Here is a 14,470-nt window from a genome sequence, read left to right as displayed (position 1 = left end):
ACCCACCCCACCCCCCTCCCTCTACATATATTATGAACTATCAAGACATGATTTTGAAATAGCCAGCTTTTTCTTCACATCTTTTGTTTTCTTTCCCCCACTCCCAAAAACACTTTCACACAATGCCCTTCTCTTCTTTCAATCACCGACAACCCCTCCTCATTCTTGAAGCCTTGTTTTTAGTGCTGCTGCCACTTTTGCTACTGCCACTCCCTTCTGCTTCAGCAAAGCTCTCAAGCACAAACACAACAACCAGAAACAAAGCATTGCTCACTTCCTGCAACCTCTTCCAAGGAAAATGGGTCCCGGATCCCTCCTACCCTCTCTACCAGTCCTCGGGCTGCCCGTTCATCGACCCGGAATTCGACTGCATCAAATACGGCCGACCCGATAAGCAGTTCCTCAAATTCTCCTGGCAGCCCGACTCCTGCAACCCTCCCAGGTTCACACACACATCCATGTTTGTTTCTGTGTTTTTCAAGAACACATTTTTAACCCAATTTTTTAACTTTTTTCAGGTTTGATGGGTTGGATTTTCTCAAGAGATGGAGTGGGAAGAAGATTATGTTTGTGGGTGATTCACTGAGTTTGAATCAATGGCAGTCTTTGGCTTGTATGATTTATGCAGCTGCTCCAAATTCCAAATACAACTATGTTAGACAAGGCACCCTTTCTTCTGTGACATTCTTGGTCAGTTAAAAATCTCATCTTTTTTTAGTTAGTGTAATGATTTTTTGTTCTTTTGTTTTTCAAGATAAGATTTTTAATGTTTTTTTTCTCATGTTTGACCATGATTAGCATCTTTCTTTAGTGAGGTTGAGTATAATCTGATAAAGTTGGAAACTTTGTCATCATTAGGAAGTTAGGAGAATCTGATGCTCAAGATTTGGAGAAATTGGTGATAAAAAAGGAAATCATTAACTGAATAAACTAGATTTGTAGGAGAAATTAAATGGATGGTCTGTCAAAGGGGCCACAATGGCCTAATCTCCACCTCTGTAACAATAAATATTTCTCCTTTGCCAGCCTAAGCTCAACACCATTTAATACAACCTTTTTGGTTTATTGAGTTCTTTACTGGCCGCCATTGAAGAATATTCAAAAAAGCAGAATGAGCAAGTTGGTGTTTGTACTTGTAGATTTTGACAGGTTTAACTGTTTTTATTGATGTTTTCAGGATTATGGAGTTACAATACTGTTGTACCGATCACCGTACCTGGTTGACATAACGAGGGAGAATATCGGGAGGGTGCTGAAGCTGGATTCGATTCAGCAAGGGAATGCGTGGAGAGGGATGGACATGCTTGTGTTCAACACATGGCATTGGTGGACTCACAAAGGCGATGATCAAGCGTATGTAATTTGATTACACTCATGTATGATTAAGTTTTGTGAATGAGCTCGTACGGAAGTGTGATGTATGGTTGTGGTTGCAGATGGGACTACATACAAGATGGCTCCACCGTGTCCAAGGACATGAACCGCCTGGTGGCCTTTTACAAAGGGTTGACAACGTGGGGACGCTGGGTTGATCTCAACGTCGATCCCACCAAGACGAGAGTGTTCTTCCAGGGGATCTCTCCCACTCATTATCAGTAAGTTAATACTCAGATAGTGCATGATCTGTCTCAGGGTAGTCGAAATTATGGCTAAAAGTGGGCCGGTTTTGTTTTGGCAGAGGTAGGGACTGGAAGGCGGCGTCAAAGAACTGTAACGGCGAGCAGCAGCCTCTGGAGGGGTCGACATATCCAGGGGGGACGCCAGCGGAGGTGGAGGTTGTTAACAGAGTGTTGAGCAGGATGCAGAAGCCCGTGTATTTGCTGGATATTACGTTTCTGTCTCAGCTGAGGAAGGATGCCCATCCGTCTGCTTATAGTGGCGATCATGCAGGGGTCGATTGCAGCCATTGGTGCCTCCCTGGGTTGCCGGATACGTGGAACCAGCTGCTCTATGCAGCTCTAGTTATGTGAGCTTGTCTGTCTATAATTAGTTGCATTTTCCCTCTGCTTTAGGGTGACTGAGAAACAACCAAATGTGAATTTGTCATTAGTTTGATTGAAGCAATAAGTGGGAAATACAATATATTCAAAGTGTAAAAATATTCACTGATTGCATGAATAGGAAATGGTTTTTAATTTCTGTTGATGTTGATATGGTGGAAACAACATAGTAGCATATAACTGAATGTGATGTTCCATCAAAACAACCATCAACCGTTTTATTACAGCGAAAACTGATTGAAATCAGACAGTGCAACAACTAAAAACAGAGTATATGCTGTCCATCTAAATACAATGAAGACAAGGTGGAACGAAAAATGGAGCCCCCTTATGTTGCCTGAGACTTGCAGCCAACTTGTCTGTGCAGCAGCACCACTTCTGTTCAGGTAAGAAATTGTCGATAGTCCGTTACACATGAGCTATAAGATATAGCAAGAACTGAATTAGCATAGCAGCAAATGAAAAAAACTACTCCGTATTACTTTGATCTTGATTGATTAGTACATCTGCAATTAGACGGGGTAATGATTTTCTTCAACACGAGGCAACTGATTTAGAATTGGTTCGATTGAACATGTTTATCAGCATGCTTGAAGGAAAGGAGAAACAAACCTTGTACACATCAACTTAATTAGTAGCCAACATAGACAGCCGCATTGACAATGTAGCAATTGTCATTCTTGTCTCCCATTTCCTCAACTTCCACACCACTTGAGCATATCAGTCCACCATCCGCAACTTCAACATTCATTATCGCTCCACTGTTGAAGTATAAACAATCAAAACACACGTGCAGAAACAGGTGGATAAGTCGAAAAGGTGCAGTTACTTACTAAGGAAAAACTGACTTGACCTTACTGATATCCAACAAATGCTGAAGAGGTCGAGGGACTCCCAATTTAATCTGCAGTTTCATCTCGGCAAATGAAACACCGGGTATCGAACCTAACCACCACGCGCAAGCACAACCAAAACAGTCATAAAGAATGAAAAGAAAAGCACTCCCTATCTGCTAGTAAGCAAATACAGCTAAGATAGTGACAGTTTCATAGTGATACATCATACACACGTTTAATCTTATAGTTTATGTGAACAAAGGCCATAAACAAGCTACAAATAGAGTTCAAACATCCCATTTGAAAATCAACTAATAGAGTTCCATATGTCTACAAAAAATTATAGAGTTCAAACACCCCATTTGATTCCATGTGCCTACAACAAGCTACAAAAAAGTTCAAACATCCCATTTGAAATTGAAAATCAATTAGTTCACAAAATAACAATAATCTAGGGTTCAACTCAGAACTCGTCATAAAGGGGATCAATCCAATTCAAAATCAACAGAAAACAAAAGGAAGAAAGAAAATAACTTTAGCATCATTTACCTCTTCTGAAAGCAGGAATTGAATTGGAGGAAATGGCATCTCTACAAGCCCGCATTGCCGCTGATGTAATATCCTGTCTGTTTTTCATTTACATAAAAACTAGAATCAGAAAATTCGCGGCATAATCATAAAATCGAGCGAGGGAGAGAGAGGAGGAGGCACCCGTGCTGATCGTAACCGACGCCCATTTCGACAAATAGGAGCTTGATGGAAGAATCGGGGACAGAAGTAGGCGCTTCGACTGAGCTCTGCTGACTCGCCATGGGAGAAGCAGCAGCTACCAGTTTCAGATTCCGTGAAATAGTAATCGATTTAATATGTGGAAAAGAGGGGATTGCGAAATTGAAGGAAGCTAAACTTGATGAGGAAAATGGAATTGGGGGCTTCACAGTGATTCCTCCACCAATCAAAAGAGACGTCATAGCCTTTTGCTATGAAAATTGAAAACGATGAGAGCTCTGCTGTAATTACTGGGCTCGAAACTCGAACTCTCCGCCCAAATAGAAGAAGACGAAATAGTTTTTACATTTTGGGCTCAAAATCCAAATGGGCCTATCAATTGGGCTCGATCCAAATGGGCCTATACCTTTTTGGGCTCAAAATCCTAAGGGGCTTTCTTTAGGTCTATTCGATTACTTAAGATTAACTTGTATCGATAATTCGAATGCGTTTTATCGTTGAAAGAAAGCCAAATGATCTCTCATACAATTTCAGTTACTACTGTTGGCTCCCTAAACACCTTAATTATATAAGTTACGTATAATTTCTTGTTGTTGTTTATGTTTACATTAATTAAAATATTGTTTGTAACGTAGATCGGAATTGAACTATCAAGTGTGGATGCGAGTGAGATGCATCTTTTGTTAAACAAGGAAAGATTATGGGATGCCAATCACATTGATACTCCAAAAATAAGTTGATACAATTAGGGGAAGTAATTGATAGCATTGAAGGTAGATTGATACCATTGATATCATTCCTTCTATGTAGCCGTGTAACACCTATAAAAAGTGACAGAATGTGAATAGAAGTTATCAAGCTATATACAATAAACACTCATGTTCTCCTCTATTCTTCCTAGCCATGGCTGATACACAATTCAAGATGGTGTTAGAGCATGGGTGAGACTCAGAGTAGTCTCATCACTGTCTCGGACCAATCTCAAACTTCTTAACCAAAACCCGGCAGATCCTGTCAAAACCAGAAAACCATGTCAGAAAACCATGAAAAACCAACGAAACCAGAACAATTTGCTCAAATGTTTGCCGAATTTATGCGCACAAGTATTGCGCATAGCAAGAAAGCAATGATCCCCACAGACTCTCCACCAAACCAAAAGTCTGAATCTTACAGTTTCGAGTCTTCACCATTAATTATTGGAGAAAAATTAAATGGTGAGAATTACACTACTTGGGTTGTTCTCATGAAAGCTGCAATCAGCGGGAGGGGATTGATATCTCACATCACGGGAGTCCCAACCCCTCCGGCAAGGATCGACCAAGCTTTCGAGAGATGGCACCAAGTCGACCACTGCGTATTTACGTGGTTAATCCAGAATGTGGAGCAGAAACTAGTCGGTCGTCTGACCCAATATCCAACAGCCAAAGATATATGGATCAGTCTGGAGGTCACCTACGCAAGCGGAGGCGACAAGATTCAGGTATACGACCTGTATGCAAGAGCAATAACATTAAAACAGAAAGATGAAACCTTGGAGGACATATGGACGACTTTGAACGATCTATGGATCTCTATAGATCGGAGACAACCAAATCGGATGAAGTATGTCGAGGATATTGAAATATACAACACCTAGAAACAACAACAGAGATTGTTCCAGTTACTCGTAGCCCTAAACGGAAAATACGAGAGCATAAAAAAGAAGATACTAAGACAGGAACCGCTTCCCTCGGTGGAGGCCGCATATGCCATCCTTCGGCGAGAAGACGCCAGATCAGCCGTCTTACAAACAAGAGACTCCGTCACACAAGGAATCAGGGTTGGATCGGCAGTGACCCAACCGTGGCAAAATCAAGCAGCACACCGCAATCCTATCCAACGAGGCAGCGGCGGAAATGGTGGAAACTGGAGCCGACTACCGGAGGAAGACAAGTCGAAACTGGTGTGCAGCCACTGTGGAAAGAAAAAGCACACGCGAGAGACATGCTTTGAACTACACGGCTACCCCGAATGGTGGCAAGAGAGAAAAGTCAAGAACAACCCGCCACCGGTGCAATAGGAAATCAACAGCTAGGGGTGAGCAAAAAATCCAAAAATCAAATATCCGAACCGAACCAAACCGAAATTTTAAAATTTGGTTCGGTTTTTTCGGTTTTTCGGTTCGGTTCGATTTTGAAAATACAAAAAAATCGGTTTTTCGGTTCGGTTCGGTTCGGATGAAAAATAAAACCGAATAACCGAATTATATTTTAATATTATATATATAAATATATGTTTATATATATTTTATTATTTTAAAACTAATTCTAAACCCTAATAGAAAAGAACGCCTAACACTTTGAGTTCTGACTACCGCCTCCAAACTCCAAAGTCCAATCCTTCTTACCCTAGCCTCCATCTCTCCACCTCCAAAGCTCCAGCCGGCCACCCACGCCCTCCAGCCACCCACGCCGACGCCTCCAGTTCCCTCCTCTATGTATTTCATGCTTACCTCCAAATCGTCATAGCTTTGTGCCGTAGCATCAATTGGTGAAAGCCAAAGGTAGATGCCAAATAGAAGTGTGGATTCAGAGCGTTGGGCATTGGTGCTACACTTACTACCAAATAATTCATTAAAATTCACAAAAGAGTATGCTTCGTTTCTATTGATACACTGTTTTGTTATAGAGAATTTCAATTGATAGTGTGTATAATCAGGTGAAATATACTGGGCAGTGGTCCCTGTTTCAAACTCAAATTCATGCTCATTTCAATTTAATTCTGTTTTTCGGTTTTAGGTTTTGGGTTTTTGAAATTTCAAAAAATTTTGGTTTTTCGGTTTTATTCGGTTTTTAAAGTTTGGTTTTCGGTTTTTCGGGTTTTCAGTTTCGGTTCGGTTTCGGTTCAGTTTCAGTTTTGACCAAATTTTGGTTTTTCGGGTTCAGTTCGGTTTAGGCAAAAAACCGAACCGAAACCCGAATGCTCACCCCTATTAACAACAGACTATTTTACCTTTGTCGAAGGTAATCTAGTCACCTGGAGGAGCAAGAAACAAAAGGTGGTCGCATTATCCAGTGCTGAAGCAGAATTCAGAGGAATCAAAAGTGGGCTAATGGAGATCTTGTGGCTACGAAGATTGATGAGAGAAATTGGACTTGCCCCAAATATGAGCCAACTTTTTTGTGACAATAAAGCAGCGATCAGCATATATGAGAATCCAGTACAACACGATAGAACCAAACATGTTGAAGTTGATAGGCACTTCGTCAAAGAAAATATCGAGAGTGGTGCTGTGGAACTACCCTTTGTTCGGTCTGAGGATCGATTGGCAGATATTCTCACCAAAGCGGTAAACTCGAAGAGCTTCACGAGTGTACTAAGCAAGTTGAGTTTTGGGGATCCCACCACTCAACTTGAGGGAGAGTGTTAAACAAGGAATATGGGATGTCAATCACATTGATACTCCAAAAATAAATTGATACAATTAGGGGAAGTAATTGATAGCATTAAAGGTAGATTGATACCATTGATATCATTCCTTGTATATAGCCGTGTAACACCTATAAAAGGTGACAGAATGTGAATAGAAGTTATCAAGCTATATACAATAAACACTCATGTTCTCCTCTATTCTTCCTAGCCATGGCTGATACACAATTCAAGATGGTGTTAGAGCATGGGTGAGACTCAGAGTAGTCTCATCACTGTCTCGGACCAATCTCAAACTTCTTAACCAAAACCCGGCAGATCCTGTCAAAACCAGAAAACCATGTCAGAAAACGATGAAAAACCAACGAAACCAGAACAATTTGCTCAAATGTTTGCCGAATTTATGCGCACAAGTATTGCGCATAGCAAGAAAGCAATGATCGTTTGGAGGTTGAAAGGAAATGGGCTAGAATTAGATTAATATGGATTAAGTAATTACAGTTGGGCTATAATTATAATAGTCCATATGCCCAACAATCATGAAACCCTAGTGACTCTTCATTTATATAATGGTTATTTATTCTCCATTGTGGGACATGAGAAATAGCGTAACATTAGAGAGAAAATACGTAAAGCTTTGTAGAGAGAATTCCTAGCATTCTTGTACGGAGCAATTGTACCGGGATAGTTCCTGCATCGGATTGGATTGCACGTGGACCTCGATAGTAGTGAATTCAACTTGCAGGATTCAATCGCAGAAGAAAACAACACAACAAATAAGATTTAGTTCCGTTGTGTTTTACATGCTCAACGTGCAATATCATTATGAATCTAGATCTGTTATTCTTGTATGCAAATTTCCGCTGCGCTCATTAGATGATTACAAGAATTCCCAACAGTGGTATCAGAGCCCAGGGCCCGATTCATAATTGTTTTTGTAGTCTAATAATTTGTGGAGTGATTTTTGAAATTAAAACTATGACTTGATCTGTGGAATAAAATTAGATTTCATATTTTGAAATTGTTGTTTAATTCGTGAATTTAGAATAATCGAATTAAAGGTTTGTGAAAATCTTGTTGCAAAACTAAAGTTAGACTATGAAGTTTTGGTTTTAAAATTCGTCCAATAGTATTTTGAACATATTGTGATGCTTTAAAAAAATTCGAAAACAACTCGCAAGTTTTGAGACCAGTTTTCATTAAAATATTTTGAAAGGTCATATTGAATCTTTTTCTATTTTAAATATGAAACCAACATATATATTTGAAATCAAAAGGACTTGCTATCTTCCGAAAATTAAAGTTTTACAGTACTGGAAACCTTTGGAATTGTGTTTCAGTCACCGGAAGCACAGTGGAAGAAACCAGACAGCGGCATCACAACCTGACCCTAACGGGTTTTGGGCCTTGTCTTCGGGCTGGGTTAGGGGTTGTGGATTGTTGGGTTTTGTAGATTTGTTGGGCTTCCTTAAAAGGAGCAGATTCCAGAATTGCAGCTTGGCTACTATTTTTCAGTAGAATTGAGAAATATTAAAAGCTAGGCTAATGATTTAATGTTAATTTGGAATTAATAATACAAACTTCAATTACACAGACAAACTTGTTACTGATTTGCAAATAGTAATTTGCAATCGCTGTTAATTTGGAAACAACAATATTATATTAATTTAGAATTAATATAATTTTAAATCCACATTTAATTAGAAAATAAAATTTGATTTTATTTATTGGGCATTATTTGATATCCTATGTGATAAGCATGCTATTTTTTTTATGCTTATTTATTTTAACTATAGTAGTTAGAGACCATTTTATTGTCTGGGTAGGCGGCGCCCAGTATGTGTAGTCCGTGTATACTATGTCTGGGTAGGGGGCGCCCAGTATTTGTAGTCCGTGTTATACTATGTCTGGGTAGGCGGCGCTCAGTAATTGTTTAAAATTTAATATTGGATATTATGCTCACATAACTAGTATCGCACTCTTTCCCATAAAATATAAGTCTTGTTTTTGAAATAAATGCATCGTCCATCATAATTGTTTGATGTTCCTAGCCTTTTCGACCACGAGTTTTACGCCAAAGCGTTTACTCTAAATCCACAAGGCCTAGGCTCATTCATAGATGCATGGTTGACATCGTGTGATGGGGTTGACTTACTTAAATTGTTTAGTGAAGCTAAAGCGATCTAAATAGTTTATGGATGCATATTAATTGGATTAATAAACCAAGAATTGCAAAATAGTTGTTGCAATTGGCTTGGAGGCCTACCTTGTAATATTATTGTAGTGATCAGCCAAAGTAGGGGCTGCGATAATATGGACTTTGATCTTGAACCACTAAAATTTATATTTGATATAAATTCGTTTTTTTATGTTTGGGGGACATAATATATGTTAAAAATTAGTGGGAGCTAATCAATACAATAAACCCTTGTTTGGTTAGTGATACGAATGTGATCTTTGTATGCTTTTCTAATTTACTTTTTATTGTATTTTTCTGTTCAGATAAAATGTCAAACTTGACTTACAAGTGTTTGATGGAAACACACAAGTTGACTGGGTCAAATTTCACGGATTGGCTCCGTTGTTTGCGCTTGGTGCTAAGGCATGACAAAATTGATTATGTCTTGGACAAACCAATTGGTGTCGTTCCCAGTAAGGAATCCTTTGAGTTTGCTACGTTTGATTTTGCTGCTCATGAGAAATATGTTGAAAATGCAAATGATGCTCAGTGCATCATGCTGTCATCCATGAGTTTGGAACTTCAAAGACAACATGAGCACATGCTTCCCTATGAGATGCTTAAACACTTGGAGAGTTTGTATGCTTCACAAGCTCAAACTATGGAGTATGAGATACTTCGCGATCTCTTCAAGTGCAAGCTTCATGATGGAGGCAAGGTTTCTGAGCATGTGCTGAAAATGATTGGTTTGATTGAGAGGTTAGCATCGATTGGAACGATGCTCCCCGCAAATGTCTCAACAAACCTAATTCTGCAGTCTCTTCCTAGTAGTTTTGAGAATTTCATTGTGAATTTCAACATGAACAACATGAAGGTTGGGCTGCCAGAGTTGCACAACATGCTTAAGACTTATGAGTCTTCCACTGCTAAGGTCAAATCTGTGCTCATAGTGAGCTCTTCTGCGAAGTCTTCCAAAGCAGGGACGGATCCAGGAAATTATAGTATGAGGGGCAAAAATATTAATATATAAATAAATAAATATAAAAATATAATAAAAATATAATATATTATAATATATAGGACAAAATTTTATCGACCCTTAACTAAGGTTACCTAAGAATTACAACTGTTCTCGACGGGGTCTCATAACCTGAAAACTAATCAAAATTCTTTTACGATCAACCTTACAAAATATGTCTTTCTCAATGTATGTAATCAAACAATCATTCATCCAAGAGTCTCCCATCTTATTGCGAAGGCGAGTTTTCACAATTTTCATAGTTGAAAAAATTCTCTCCACTGATGCCGTTGCAACCGGTAATACCAACGCCAACTTCACGAGCAAATAAACAAATGGATATACAATATGTTTTCTTGTAGAAACCAACTTCTGAGAAAGATCTCCGATACTTTTGAGACTTGAGAACTCTTTATGTGAACTTAAATCACGAATGTAAGTCTCAAGTTGTTTATCAAGCGACCGAAGATCAAACTCTGTGAACTCCGATGGATAACAGCGGGCAAGCTCTATCAATTTGGACTTATCAAGAGCAGCAAAAGAATCCTTTGGGCTTAAACAAGCCACACATAGAAGCAAATGTGTATTTACCTCATTGAAGCGATTGTTGAGCTCTTGAATTTGCCAATCGATAACACTATTGAAAAGCTCAAACCGGAAGTAATTCAAATTTATCAAAACTTCTCCTTTCCTTTGAGGTCGTCCTGGAGTCACATATTTGTCATCCATATTTATGATATCAATATCATTTTTCATGGAAAATACAGATATTTCGCACAAGAGAGACTCTCATCCTTCTTCCCGCATATCTTGTAAATGTTGTTTTTCCACCCTAACTATATCCATGGCATTCACAATATCTTGATCTTTCCTTTGCAATGCTAAAGATAACTGATTAGTGATTCCCAAGATAGTCATCATCAAGTGCAAAATGAATGCAAATTCATAAGTAGGCATAACACTTAAGATGGAAAATGCTTCACCTCTCTGACTAGCTTTAACACCATCCTCTTGAATAATTTGGAGAACCTCAATAACCGAAGAGAACATAATCGACAAATTTGTCAATGACCTATAATGAGAACCCCATCGTGTATCACCTGCTCTTTGAAGACTTCTCTCTTGATTGGAACCCTTTCCAACTAAGAGTTCACCACTTTCAAGTGCTTCTTGAAGTTTGTCAAGTTGTTTCTCCATGAGTAGATCTCTGCGTTTGCACGAAGCTCCAACAAAAGTAGTGATATTATTCACTACGTTAAAAAAAGCAGCAACTTGTGGTTTTTTCTTAGCCACGGCAACGAGAGCTAATTGGAGCTGGTGAGCAAAACAATGAACATAATAAGCAGAAGAGTTCTCTTGCAATATTAGTGTCTTTAGCCCATTAACCCCATCATAGCCTTGCCTCGTACTTTAGACAAACTCAAATTATGCTTCAAGAACAAACCTTCTAAAGCCACTTTTAATGAGGAAGCTGTGGTGTCTCCTACGTGAACAATACCAAGAAATCTTTCAACAACGCATCCTTGGGAATTGACAAATCTAAGAGCAACTTCCATCTGTTCCTTCACTGAAATATCACGAGATTCATCAAGCAATATCGCAAAGAATTCATCACCTACCTCACGAAGAATATCACTAGTAGTCTCCATAGCACAAGCACGAACAAGATCTTTCTGGATACTAGGAGCTATCATTTTATGGTTTCCCGGTGCATTACTCAAGATAACCTTCTTTATATACTCATTGTGATCACCAAGAAAGTATAGAAGCTCAAGAATGTTTCCATGATTTTCAGACTCTTCTGATTCATTGTCGCCACGGAATGCAAGACCTTGAGATAAAAGAAATCGGATGCAATCAAGTAAAGCAGTCAAGCGAGTGCGATAATCATTTCGTGCTTGTGTTGATTGCTTCATAAAAATAGATCGGATATGTTGTTGTTGATTCATCAAATCCTCACAATTTCTCCATGCTTTGTTGTGTGCACTATCTGGACCTCTCCAACATGTTCTTTGAACTTCTCTTTTTTCTTCCAATTAGTATAACCATCTGATACAAATACATCCCCACCTGCTTGTGCTCCAATATCAGGCCTATACAGATAACAACACAAACAAAATGCAGCATCATTCTCAATACTATATTCCAACCAATTTCCATGCTCCTCAAACCATTTTGGAACAAATCGTCGATATATGTTGCCAATTTTTTTCTGAGGAAAATCATGTCCCTTCGGTTGACATGGACCTTGTTGCAAATAGTGTCTTCTAATTCTATCACGATCATTAGGATGATAAATGGAAATTCTCTTCCTAAGCCCAGGATCAGAAGGTAGACCATCCAAATTGATTTCCACATGTTGTCTTTTTGAAAGATCATAACTTGCTCTATTTCCGAGTGAAGATGTTCCTTCCACCATTAATTTTCTTTTCAGAAATTTCTCCATCTTCTACTAACAATTCAAAATATTTGATTTATTTAGTGAGTCAGTTATTCAATCAAACAAATAAAGATAAAATTTTAGATGAGTGCAATGCATAAGACTATTACTAGAACTTTAGAAGAATTAACAGAGTTACAAAGAACAAACAAACATATTCCATATAAGAACAACTGAACAAGAATGAACAATTAATACCAAATACATTAAATTTTGGTAATAAGAGTTAGCTTTACAGTTCACAACACTCTTTCTCTATTTGTATAATATCTAGTTTTAGCAATCCAAACTCCAAAATTACCTCCGCCGCTGTCTGCTGAGGCTGTCTTCAAAGTTCAATTTCAAATGAAGACAAATTAGGTCTTTTTCTAATTTATAAGGCTTTGTGAAAAACGTGTATTTTAATTTGGGGAAAGGGAAAATAAATATTTTATTGTAGTGGATACGTGGTGTGATTAGGAGAAGAGGCAAATAACTAAATTTTTTTTTAATGAAGGGGGAAAATTAGTGTTAGAAATATATAATAATAATAATAATAATATTTTATATATGTATATATGTTAATAGAAAGTTGAGCTGGGGCAATTGCCCCTTCTCAATCTACATTGCATCCGTCCCTGTTCCAAAGGGAAGAATAAGCAGCAACAGAAGAAGAAAGCATATAAGGATGTTGGTCTAAAGCCTAAGAGTGGAGGGGTTAAGAAGAAGTCGAAATCATCAAAGGATGAGTGTCTTTTCTGTCATGAGAAGGGACACTGGAAGAGAGACTGCCCAAAATTCAAGGCACAAGGTGCAGAAAGTGGGAGCTCAGGTATGTTTGTCATTGAGATAAATATGTCTATAAATACTTCACATGCCACTCTTGAAAATGGATTATATATGCTTGAATACAAACGAAATATTCTCAATGTGCAAAACAAAAGACCTAAGTTATGTAATACGAATAATGCAACTTATCTATGGCATTGCAAACTTGGTCATATTAATGAGAAAAGAATAGCAAGATTGAGAAAGTTAGACTATCTCACTTCATTTGATTTAGAATCATATGGAGCTTGTGAATTCTGTCTCAAAGGAAAAATGACAAGTAAACCATTTTCTGGGAAAGGGGTGCGTGCTAAGGATTTGCTATAGTTAATTCACACAGATGTGTGTGGACCGTTTCCAACTCAAGCAAGAGGTGGTTATTCGTACTTCATAACTTTTACTGATGATTTATCAAGGTATGGATATGTGTATCTTATGAAGCATAAATCTGAGGCTTTCGATAAATTTAAAGAATTTAAGTGTGAGTGAAGTTGAGAAACAACTTGGAAAAAGTATCAAGACTCTTTGATCAGACCGAGGAGGGGAATACTTGAGCCGAGAATTTCTTGATTACTTGAAGTCACATGGAATCCAGTCAGACTGGACACCTCCTGGTACACCTCAAATGAATGGAGTATCTGAAAGGAGAAATCGAACATTATTAGATATGGTTCGATCCATGATGAGCTTCGCCAGTCTCCCTTTATTCCTATGGGGTCATGCCCTTTATTGACTGCTATTTACATTCTAAATAGGGTTCCCTCTAAATCAGTCGAGAAAACACCATATGAGTTATGGTGTGGCAAGAAAGCAAGTCTTAACCATATTCGGACCTGGGGTTGTCCAGCTTTTGTTAAGAAAATGATGACTGATAAATTGGAAACTAAAAGTGAGAAATGTTATTTTGTGGGATATCCTAAAGAAACTAAAGGATATGAATTCTACTGCCCTGGAGATCACAAGGTGATAATCTCTAGGAATGTGATGTTTCTTGAAGACAATTATGTCTTAAAGGAAAAAGGTCACAACATTGTAGATCTTGAAGAAATTCAA

General features: G+C 38.3%; 4 protein-coding genes across 5 annotated transcripts; 2 read left to right on the top strand and 2 right to left on the bottom strand.

Annotated features, from left to right (window-relative positions):
• LOC125195823 (protein trichome birefringence-like 38) lies at nt 1–2,139 on the top strand. The gene is made up of 5 exons (XM_048094074.1): nt 1–442; nt 519–690; nt 1,178–1,353; nt 1,437–1,595; nt 1,679–2,139. Exons 1-5 carry the CDS (start codon nt 123–125, stop codon nt 1,968–1,970), a joined length of 1,119 nt encoding a protein of 372 aa, XP_047950031.1. The 5' UTR covers nt 1–122; the 3' UTR covers nt 1,971–2,139.
• A 38-nt stretch (nt 2,140–2,177) lies between these two features.
• LOC125195824 lies at nt 2,178–3,866 on the bottom strand. Of its 2 annotated transcripts, none has more exons than XM_048094076.1 (5): nt 3,548–3,866; nt 3,386–3,462; nt 2,834–2,945; nt 2,613–2,761; nt 2,178–2,378 (listed from the first exon to the last, which is right to left on the bottom strand). In XM_048094076.1, the coding sequence occupies exons 1-4, from the start codon at nt 3,805–3,807 to the stop codon at nt 2,632–2,634; spliced, it is 579 nt and encodes a 192-aa protein (XP_047950033.1). In that variant the 5' UTR covers nt 3,808–3,866; the 3' UTR covers nt 2,178–2,378; nt 2,613–2,631. The 2 variants fall into 2 exon arrangements, with proteins under 2 accessions (XP_047950033.1, XP_047950032.1); XM_048094075.1 differs by having other exon boundaries at nt 2,178–2,419; nt 3,548–3,865.
• A 5,614-nt stretch (nt 3,867–9,480) lies between these two features.
• On the top strand, nt 9,481–10,182 carry LOC125195393. Its single transcript, XM_048093545.1, has one exon. It carries the CDS (start codon nt 9,481–9,483, stop codon nt 10,180–10,182), a length of 702 nt encoding a protein of 233 aa, XP_047949502.1.
• A 777-nt stretch (nt 10,183–10,959) lies between these two features.
• On the bottom strand, nt 10,960–12,616 carry LOC125195392 (zinc finger MYM-type protein 1-like). The gene is made up of 4 exons (XM_048093544.1): nt 12,321–12,616; nt 12,167–12,263; nt 11,580–12,080; nt 10,960–11,484 (listed from the first exon to the last, which is right to left on the bottom strand). The coding sequence occupies exons 1-4, from the start codon at nt 12,614–12,616 to the stop codon at nt 10,960–10,962; spliced, it is 1,419 nt and encodes a 472-aa protein (XP_047949501.1).
• Between the last annotated feature and the right edge of the window lie 1,854 nt (nt 12,617–14,470).

The sequence above is a fragment of the Salvia hispanica genome, chromosome 6, assembly GCF_023119035.1.
Source record: "Salvia hispanica cultivar TCC Black 2014 chromosome 6, UniMelb_Shisp_WGS_1.0, whole genome shotgun sequence".
Classification (NCBI taxonomy): domain Eukaryota; kingdom Viridiplantae; phylum Streptophyta; class Magnoliopsida; order Lamiales; family Lamiaceae; genus Salvia; species Salvia hispanica.
The sequence above is the reverse complement of the archived record's forward strand: the minus strand, read 5'-3'. Positions and strand labels throughout refer to the sequence as shown.

Excerpts from the sequence above, each read along its gene's own strand:
- LOC125195824 (XM_048094076.1), bottom strand. The coding sequence starts at position 3,807 with ATGACGTCTCTTTTGATTGGTGGAGGAATCACTGTGAAGCCCCCAATT. Across the intron at positions 2,946-3,385 it reads AATTCCTGCTTTCAGAAGAG|GTTCGATACCCGGTGTTTCA; the intron begins GTAAATGATGCT and ends CGTGGTGGTTAG. Across the intron at positions 2,762-2,833 it reads GTCAAGTCAGTTTTTCCTTA|TGGAGCGATAATGAATGTTG; the intron begins GTAAGTAACTGC and ends ATACTTCAACAG.
- LOC125195823 (XM_048094074.1), top strand. The coding sequence starts at position 123 with ATGCCCTTCTCTTCTTTCAATCACCGACAACCCCTCCTCATTCTTGAA. Across the intron at positions 691-1,177 it reads TTTCTTCTGTGACATTCTTG|GATTATGGAGTTACAATACT; the intron begins GTCAGTTAAAAA and ends TGATGTTTTCAG. Across the intron at positions 1,596-1,678 it reads ATCTCTCCCACTCATTATCA|AGGTAGGGACTGGAAGGCGG; the intron begins GTAAGTTAATAC and ends TTGTTTTGGCAG.
- LOC125195392 (XM_048093544.1), bottom strand. The coding sequence starts at position 12,616 with ATGGAGAAATTTCTGAAAAGAAAATTAATGGTGGAAGGAACATCTTCA. Across the intron at positions 12,081-12,166 it reads TCAAAGAACATGTTGGAGAG|CAATCAACACAAGCACGAAA; the intron begins GTCCAGATAGTG and ends ATTTTTATGAAG. Across the intron at positions 11,485-11,579 it reads ATAATTTGAGTTTGTCTAAA|CTCCAATTAGCTCTCGTTGC; the intron begins GTACGAGGCAAG and ends TTTGCTCACCAG.
- LOC125195393 (XM_048093545.1), top strand. The coding sequence starts at position 9,481 with ATGTCAAACTTGACTTACAAGTGTTTGATGGAAACACACAAGTTGACT.